This window comes from Castor canadensis, chromosome 5, assembly GCF_047511655.1.
Source record: "Castor canadensis chromosome 5, mCasCan1.hap1v2, whole genome shotgun sequence".
Taxonomy (NCBI): domain Eukaryota; kingdom Metazoa; phylum Chordata; class Mammalia; order Rodentia; family Castoridae; genus Castor; species Castor canadensis.
This window is the reverse complement of record NC_133390.1, coordinates 130750327-130759918: the sequence shown is the minus strand read 5'-3', so window position 1 is coordinate 130759918 and position 9592 is coordinate 130750327. Positions and strand designations below refer to the sequence as shown.

At 41.4% G+C, this 9592-nt stretch overlaps 1 protein-coding gene across 3 annotated transcripts in view; it reads right to left on the bottom strand.

Annotated features, from left to right (window-relative positions):
* Positions 1 to 221: 221 nt before the first annotated feature.
* Stac (SH3 and cysteine rich domain) overlaps positions 222 to 9592 on the bottom strand; it is a 150017-nt gene continuing 140646 nt past the window's right edge. For 2 of the 3 annotated variants that reach the window (XM_074074150.1, XM_074074151.1), the window contains exon 11: positions 222 to 4913. In XM_074074150.1, coding sequence (XP_073930251.1) covers positions 4809 to 4913 — 105 coding nt within the window. In that variant the 3' untranslated portion in view covers positions 222 to 4808. The remainder of the gene's footprint in view (positions 4914 to 9592) is intronic. The other variant, XM_074074149.1, reaches the window with a different exon arrangement.

Genomic DNA, 9592 nt, shown 5'->3' with positions numbered 1-9592 from the left:
TTCCTCTGACGGCTGTACTGAGGAAGAGATAGGAGGTCCTTACAAGTGTCTTCCTTTCTGTCCCCCTGGTGCTTGCTCCTGACTTGTTTTTGACAAAGCACTTGAGAAAAACGAATATAGATAATCTGAATATTTTAAGAATTTATTTAATAGATCCATATTGAACTCTACACATTGCAGTCTTGACTCCCTCTCCCACCACACCCAGCATCAATTGAACATTTATATAAATTAATCATATATGAGAGCACAAAATAAAATGTGAAGTAATTCCTCAAAGCAGAAATAATACAGATTGTATTTTATGGCCACAATGTATAATGGCTTATTTATACACACACATGAACAAATAAACAAATAAAAAAACAGAGAGAAAAAAGAAAACTGTAGTTACAGATATTTAGAAAGGAGTGAAAATGTAAATAGTTAGTTAATATGGTTAAGGCTAAACTCAGGAAAATTCATAACCTTAGATGATTGGTTTTACTTAAATAAAAATCAAAGTAAATGAAATAAGCACATGAGTTCTGAAAACTAGTAGAAGGAAGAGATGGCCATATATAGAAAAAGATGGAACTAGGAAGTAACTTGAGAACCTGAGTTAAGTGAAGGCAGTGGAGGAATTCTAACATGATCCACCATTGTTCTTGGAAATAGGTCAGATATGTTTTCAAGACTTCAGTATGTCCTGACTTCCATGAATACATGGAAGATGTTTAAATTTGACAACTGTATGTTTTAAAATTTGATAACATGATAAAAAATCTGCCACTTCTTCAATTTTAAATGAAATCTATTAAATTGCTCTTAGTAATATTTCAAGGTACAATTAGAAGTTTCCATTAATGACAGGAAGATTGAAGACTATTTAAAACTCCTTATTGAAAGCTAAGAAAAAGTACATTTCAAGGGTCAAAAAACACCAGGTGTTGCACAAAACACACAACAGATTGGCAACTGAGAAAAATCTCAGAGATGGTTACAGGATGTCATTTATTAGTTATAATTCTCTATCCAAGTTATTTTTAAGGGTTTTGTTTTGTGGTGAATTTGTGGAGCACACCTGCTCACTTAGTTTCCTGGGGATGCTATTTTGAGCAAGGCTGAACTTTCTTTTATTCTTGGATTTCTACCAGCCTACTCCCTACTGGTCAGTTTTCGCTAAAGCTCCCAGAGTGCTAAGAGGCCACTCTCCTGAGTTTTCCACCCCCAGAGCACACAGGTCTCCACTTTCTCCCCCGAGGAGAGTCTGCAACTCAGACTCCTGTAGAGTAATGCTGTGTGCTGTAGTCCTTTTCAATGCTACATAAGTATCTTTGTGAGATGGAGGAAGAGAGGGGATATAGGGACCTTGAGGTTATTAGGTGATCCTATTATGTGAAACTCTGTACTGCAGAGTTCTCCAAACTACATTCCTTACAGTGTTGTTCTAGGAGAGGCAACTCAGTGCTCTCCAGTTCTAAATCCCCTTTTTGGATATTTATAATTATAAACTCTGAAGAGTGCTGAGTAAGGAACTAGGTAACTTAAATATAAGCTTCTTGTCTAGCACATAATTTACAGGTGACTCTGTCCAGGCCTGGCTAAGATTTCCTTCCTAGCTCTCTTCTCCATGGATGGAGAAATATTCCACTGGTTGTTTTAAATATGCAACTCAGATGTTAGACTCTTACTCTTGATGGGAGTGTGTGTGTGTGTGTGTGTGTGTGTGTGTGTGTGGCCAGGGAGGAAAAGTGGTTTATAAAGTCAACCCTACTGGTCACCATATGGACACCCACACATGGGCTCTCCTTGCAGCCCCACTTCCTGCAATAATGGTGTCACAAGGTCTCTTCCCCACCTTCTGGAGCCCCAAGGAATGTTCAATCAGTTCTTCACCCTAAACATATGATGGTAGAACCATATCCTACAGTACTAGTGGTAAAATGCAGGGCACAGCTGCCCTGTGTAGCCTGGCATGTGCTTCCCTCAGCTGGAGGCAGGACAGGGAACCAGGAGGCACATGGTGCCCCTCATACTGTGAAGAATGTCCCCAGGTCCACTCTCTTTTCTTCATGAGTACACCTTCCCAACCTTTCCTGTCCTCTCACCAGAGTTTGTCTCCTGAGGTCTTCCCTTTGTCGCCATTCCAGCCACATCTAAAGTCTTGAAAACCATGAAGACTTTGGTAGGCCACAGCTATCGTTATTCTTTTCATTTCTGTAGACAGGCAGGAGAAGAGGAAAAGCTCTGGGCATAGGATATCTGTGTGTGGGAAACATCTGTGACAGTCAGTGTCGTGGAGAGCGTTGTGCTTTTCCTCTACGCTTTTACTTTTTTTTTTTTTTGGTGGCAGTGGGACTTGAACTCAGGGTTTTAGGAGCTCTACCACTTAAGACACACCTCTAGTTGATTTTGCTCTGGTTATTTTGGGGATGGGGTCTTGAGAACTATTTGCCTGGCTGGCCTCGAACTTTGGTCCTTCCAATCTCAGCTCCCACATAGCTAAGATTATAGGCATGAGTCACCAGTGCCTGGCATCCTCCTATTTTTGAATTACTCTACATCTTTGGGGAACATTTGCATTTGGAGGGCTATTTGATTGGCTATACTTAATGTTTTCAAGGCTTTGGGGCCTCATTGTACAAAAAAAAAAAAAAAAAACAACTTTTTTTTCCTTTGGCTCAAACTATGAAGCTTCCTGTTCCAGTGACCTGTTTCTATATTACAAATCACTCTAAACCTTATTGACTTAAAGAAACCCTATGTATTTATCTTGCTCATAAATCTGTATCTTGGCAGGGCTCAGCAGAGAAGACTATTACTGCTCTGAGATGTCTGGGACCTCAGCTGTGGCCTCTGCACTGGGTCTGTCCTAGATGGTGGCCTCAGGTAGATAACTTTTTACGTGGTCTCTCAGGGTTTGAACAGTGAGTATTCTGAGAGATCAAGACAGGAGCTGCAAGTTTTTGACCCAGCCTCAGATGCCATGTACTGTCACTTCTGGCCATGTAAGACGGGCCCTGACTCAGTGTGGGAAGGGGCTACACAAAGGCAAGACTATCAGGGGGTAGGCACCACTGTGGGTACCACATCTCCCTTCTATTCAACTTGAAAAGGCAAACTGATTTTTAAATGCAACTTGGATGCTACTATACCAAAAATCTTTGGTGGATATCGCATCAGAGAGAAGAGGTCAGGACACCTGTTTTTTATGCTCCTTACAGCCACTGTTCATCTTTATTACATGGAAAATTGAATAGAGGCAAAGAGCGTCTGTACTTGACATTCAGTTTTACAGAAAGGCAGTCATGTTGTCTACCTGGGCTTTCAAAGACTCCATCTTGACTCCATGCACCTGATTTTACATGTTGTATCAGAGAGGGAGAAAACTCTGAATGGGAGTTAAACATCCATACTACTGTGAAGCCAGCAGCCATCCATCCTATCTCAGCCAGCTCCCAACTTCATGCTGAGCAGAAACAAAAGGAACAAATGCAGAGCAATGATGTTTTGGTAAGCAGTGATGCTTTATACACACTGAATGCATTCATGTAAGTCTTTAAAAAACCAGTTCTAATGATTTTATTGTTCTGTGACAAAATAAATCAAACTGACATTAATTCCAAGGTCACTGTGAATCAAAATTTAACTATAGTCATGACTATGAGGATGCAGTTTGAAGATTAGGAGGAACCTGGGGAGGAGGCACTGCAGTGCAGTGTGTCCTTGTAAACATTGGTGTCAGTACAGACCAGTAGAAAGTCCCCTAGTGATGCTAGATGGGCTCTGGCCACCTCTTCTTTCAGAGGGATGAAGCATCAGGGATTTTTTCCTATTTTATATCTGCTAGGGTAATAATATACTTCTCTAATGAAGAATGGATTCCAATTTGTCTACATTTCTCCTAAGATGCTGTTGTTGGTTACCTCAGTGTCCCTATTTCCCTTCTGGGTGGACTCAGCCTCCACGATGGAGTCCTACAGGATGCCTGAGGGGGAAATGCTGCCCCCAAATACAGAGAGTATGAGATGAAAATGGAGACTTTTGTCATCTTCACTTCCCCAACTCCATCTGCTTCAGGAAAGAACTTCATAACTGAAAGAACTGTATAATCTTCAATACATAAAGGCTCTGCCTCTCCTCGCCCCCACGGACCCTCCCTGCTTGTTCCTAGATGCCTCAGATCTTGCTCTGTTAAGGACAGCCCATTAGCAATTTAGGGGCAAGTCAGATCTTTGCAGTTCATGCCAGTCAACTTAGTCTTCACATCTAATGGGTATCACCAGAACTTACTTGGAGGGCTGAGGAGAAAGAAAGAACAATCCTGATAGCACAGTCAAAAAGTGAACAGGGCCAGGGGGTGAGCACTGGAATGTTGGGAGCTGGAAAGTGGGCCTTCTTGATTCTCTGAAGGGACATGATAGCACTGATCGGTTAGTACTGCGGACAAAGGTCTGGAACCAGAATAACACTGGGCTACACAGATCTGAACCTCGCACTTGGGCCACACTGCAGCCGGGAGCACACTCCAGCATGCTGCCTTACACACATGGACAGGGAGGGAGTCGAGCCTGGGACATTTGTGGCTGCAGCCCTTCTGTCCCCAGGTGTACACTCAGCTCGCCCATTGTCTCAGTCTGCTCCCCACCTTGAACAGCCTGGACATGCTGTGTGATGTTCCCTGCTTTGTGAATACCCTTCCAGTCTTAGATCCTTGAGTCTTGTCTCCTGATTTCCTGGGGGCCATGCCAGTGTGGCAGTTCCTCTGGATGGACACAGTGAGATGAGCAGAGCTGGCCTACTGCACAAGGAGGAGGGGCCCACAGTCAGACATTTTCTAGGACATCAAGGGGGACAAGTCCTCTCTTCTTCCCACTGAGGACTCTGATGAAGCCATCCTCTTCTTCTTCTTCTTCAGAAGCAACACAGATCTGAATGCCAAGGAAGAAAAAGCAAAAGGCTTTAGTGTCAGCAGGAAAGAAGCTAGAGCCTGCAGGAGCACTAACTGTGAAGAGGAGAGAAGGCTGAGGGGGTGAAGGGCGTCTGTGGCAATGTGAGATGAGGCTTTGGTAAAACATTAGATGAAAACCTGGGTGTAGAACTAGGCTTAGACATTAGATGTTTTCTGGGCTTCAGCCTTATGAAACAGCATTAATGAAATGAGGATTAAATACTGTGTCCTAACGGGTCACAGTAAGGACAGAATAAGACAGTGCCTACCACAGAGCGTGGCATGCGACACACCAGTTTTCAATACCTTATCTTGAAGAGCCTAAATAGTAGCTATCATTCACAGCCTCCTGGCATTTTGTATGTGCCTCATATAATACCAAAAGGTCAAAATCACTATTTAGGAAAACAGATGCGAACATCTACCGTATTCTAAGAAAGGCACCTATGCTAGATTTAAAAGTTGCTGGTGAATATTCATTTGGGTGCCCTGGACACTAATCACATACAGGCCACTGAAGGGCAAATAAGGGTGGATGTGGCCAGATGTAAATCAGAAAAGGATTCTGAAGAGAACTGTCAGTATGCTGCTTCTCTGTTAGTGTGTCCTGCTTCCCTGGGTAGTAGACTGTATCTTAGGTTGGATTCCCTAGAAACAGAGCCTGAGACAGGGGTCCTTGTGCAAGTGTCTTGGGACACACAGTGGACTGGTATCTGAGTTGTGTTTCAGAAATCTACTGGGTGAGGAACTTGACTATAAAGAGTAGTAAGAAACAGTGCAGTAAGAGGGGTCAGTGTGACAGCAGAGGGTACCTAATTCACATTGGAGCCAGGATGTACCAAAGCCTGATGGGTAGGGTGATCCTATAAAAGAGGTGGACCACCTGTTTTTCAAAAGCTGAGACCTGCCTTTGCCCATGTCAGAAACAGCAGGACAGAGACCCTGTGATGGACAGAGAATTATTAAAGTGCACCAAAAATTCAGCAATTCTTAATATAAGTCCAAGCAGCGAACAACAGTGAAAGCCAGAACATCTGCCTTGTTTGAGGGCTAGTTCTAGGTGCTTATTTAAAAATATTCAGTGTAAATGTTGGGTACAGCTTCAGTAGAGCTGTGCATCTGGGGCACAGATGAGAAAACAGACATTCATTGAGTGATTACAAGTGTGGTGAGCATAAAGGCCATGCTGGTTTTGCTCTGATTATCCCAGAAACAACACGTACTAAAATGACAATAGAAAAACATTAGTGTTTTTGGAATGAATTAATGAATGCACAAAAGAGTGCTAGTGGGAATATATATGGTAACGTGATGTGATCTATCCTAGGGGATAAGAAAGACCTTCTTGAAGAAGTGGCATATAAACACAGAGGAAGGAGTAGCAGGGAGGAAAATGAGAGTACAACATGAGTAAGTTCCAGTGTCAAGAAGTTGTGGCACTTTGGGGCAACTGAAAAGTTCAGGGTAGCCATAGCAAAGGTGGAGCAGATGAGGAAAGGGGGAAGTCCCTTGAAACACTGCTAGGGCCTAGGATGTGCAGGAAATGCAGGCCATGCTGGCCTCTTAGCTAATTTTCTGACCACTAAAACAATCACTGACAAGGAGGATGGACCAATTCAATCAATTCAGTTAGGTTTGCCTGAGTCATGTGAGATATATGTGGACAACAGAATAAAACTCAGAACTGTGTCTTCATGGGAAAAAGGCAAACATGAGTACCAGCACCAACCAGAAGGGTTAATAAAAGTTTTAAGTGGAGAAATGAGATGGTCAGATTTATTGAAAACAGTTCTTTTTTTCCTCACTTTCTGTCCCATCCCCTCTCTCTTCTGTTATTTTCTTCTCTTGCCTCCCATTCTTTCCCATCCTGTCTCTCTCTCTTTAGTCAGAAGACTTCCCAAAGGCTGGAAAAGTTTTCTTCTTATACTGCTAAATCTTGATTTGTCCAGCAAGTTTGCAGACAGTGAGTTTTGTAACTCAAGATGTATATTCATTTGCTATGGTTGTCATGTCAAATTACTGCAAACTTAGTGGCATTAAACTACATAAGTTATTACATCATAGTTTCTTAGGCCTGATGTCAAGTAGGCTTGGCTGGTTTTCTCTAATCAGGGCTTCACAAGTCCAAAATCCAGGGCTCTACAAGGCTCTGTCCTTCTCTTGCCTTTTTATTTCTCTAAGAGAGAATTCAATTCTAGGCCCATTTAAATTGTTGCTCAGTTTGGTTCCTGGTGGTCATGGGGCTAAGATCCCATTTTCTTATGGGTTGTTGCCCAGGGCTATTCTCAGCTTCTAGATGGCACCTGCATTCCCTGGATTGTGGCCCCTTCATCCATCATAAAATCCAGCAATGGTGGGTTAAATCTTTCTCATACTTATCTCTCCTGGACTTATCTTTCTGCTTCATATATCATCTGTTCTCTTCTGTTCCATCTCCCTATCTCAGTCAGATGAGCTTCTGTGCTCTAAGGGCTGAAGTGATTGGATTTGGCCAAAGATCTGGAAACCTAGTTAGTCTAGGGTAACTCTGCATCGCAGGGTCCAAAACCCTAATCATACTTGAAAAGTGCCTTTCACATGAAATCTGGATCAGTTTCCTATTAGTGCTATAACAACTCTCCACAAATCATTATCTTAACAGTTTTAGATGGCTGATGTCCTAAAATCAAGGTGTCAGTAGAGCTGGATTCCTTCTGGAGACTCTCAGAGAGAATATGCTGCCTGATCTTTCCCAGCTTCTAGATCCACTGCTGTCCTTGGCCCAGGACCCCTTCCCCCATCATAAAGACCAGCAGCACAGCAACTTCAGATCCCTCTCTCTCTCTCTCTCTCTCTCTCTTACTCTCTCTGATTTTTGCTTCCATCGCCTCATCTCCCTTCTGTCTCTGACCCTTCTGTCTTCCTCTTTTAAGAACCTTTGTAATACACTAAACTCACTCAGATCATCTAGAATAATCTCTCATCAAAGATCCTTAACTTAATCACTTCTGCCAAGTTCCTTTTTGCCATATAAGGTCATATATTCAAAGTGTCGGACATTAGGGAATGGGTAGCTTTGGGGAGCTGGTATTTTGTCTATGTAACAAGATGAAAACATTAAAAATCACAGGAAATATGCACATATATCTGAAAAGACAATTTATTCCTTGATGCAGTAGGTAGGTTGAAGGAATACTTTTCCTTCATGTTATGAGAGAAAAATCTCTAGATTCTCAGGATGTCATGAGATCAAAGAAATATGCTGTAGAGGCAAGAGGACTGACTGGGAAGACTACAGGAAATAAAGTCTACATTAAAATCTATGTAAGAAGTAATGAAAGACTGAGCTGAAATTTCAGAACATCAAAGCAAAATGGAGATTACATTGATACATGCTGTTAGGAGGACAGACAAAGAAATGTAAAGAGATTAAAACTGTTAGAGAAACATGTCAAAGTAGAGATGATCCAACAAAGAATTACAAAGCTCTAGAGGAAGAACATCAAGATCAAAAGACAAATGATAAACCGGGGAAATGTTGGCTACGTGTGATAGACCAGGTAAATACTCTTGCTGGGCAGGCACTCCACCTCTTGAACCACACCTCTGATCAGGTAAATATTCTTGAAGATAGAAAATGTTTTTAGTTGTGTAAGAAAATGGGCAAAGTACATAAGCAAATTATTTAAATGTCCAATAGATATGTGATAAAATTTCAACTTCTTTAGCTATTCAGGAAATGCAGAATAACATACAGTCTTCATCTATCAAAGTGACAGATATCAAAAACTAGACACATTCATTTCTGGCAATGATGTGGTGGCTTGAACATCCTCATTAACCACTCCTGTGGCATAATTGGCACAACTTTTCTGGAGGCGATTTGGGAGCACTGTAAGCATCTTTTATCTGTTTTCCTGTAATTTCTAAAGTATATCCTGAGTAAATAATCAGTGTTAGGGAGATGGATTTAAATTTAAAGATATTCATTGTCATTATCGATAATAATTAAAAAGCAAAAACTGAATATCCAACAATAGGGGATACTTAAATACATTCTTGTAATCTAGAGTAGAGATTAGCAAAATTTTTTTTGGCAAAGAACCAAATAATAAGTGCTTTAGGCTTTACAGGCCATATAGTTTCTGTTGCTATGCCAACTCAGCTCTTATGGGGTGAAAGAAGCCAACACAATATATGTATATGAATGAGTGCAGATATTTTTTAAAAAGTTAAAAAAAAATTTTTTTTACACTCCTGAGATTAACCCTGCTAGGCAGGTGTCCTGCTGAGTTATATCCCTATCCTAAGTTTAGCTACATTTTAAGAATGCTTTAAAAAAATTGAGTGGATCAGATTGCCACCCCAGATCTACGGTTAAAAGGCGCTGGTGGCTCACACCTGTAATCCTAGCTACTCAGGAGGCAGAGATCAGGAGGACCATGGTTCAAAAACACCTAACGCAAAAAAGGGCTGGCAGAGTAGCTCAAGTGGTAGAGTATCTGCATAGCCTTGAGTTCAAACCCCAGTGCAATGACTACCATAAAAGCTAAAAAGCTAAATAGGATATGATATAAAATGCAAACTAAAAGGAAAGTTTAGTATGAAATATGCTAAATGTTTCTGTTAATAATAGCCTGATGATTGAATTGCTTGTGATTACATTTTCTTCTTATCTTT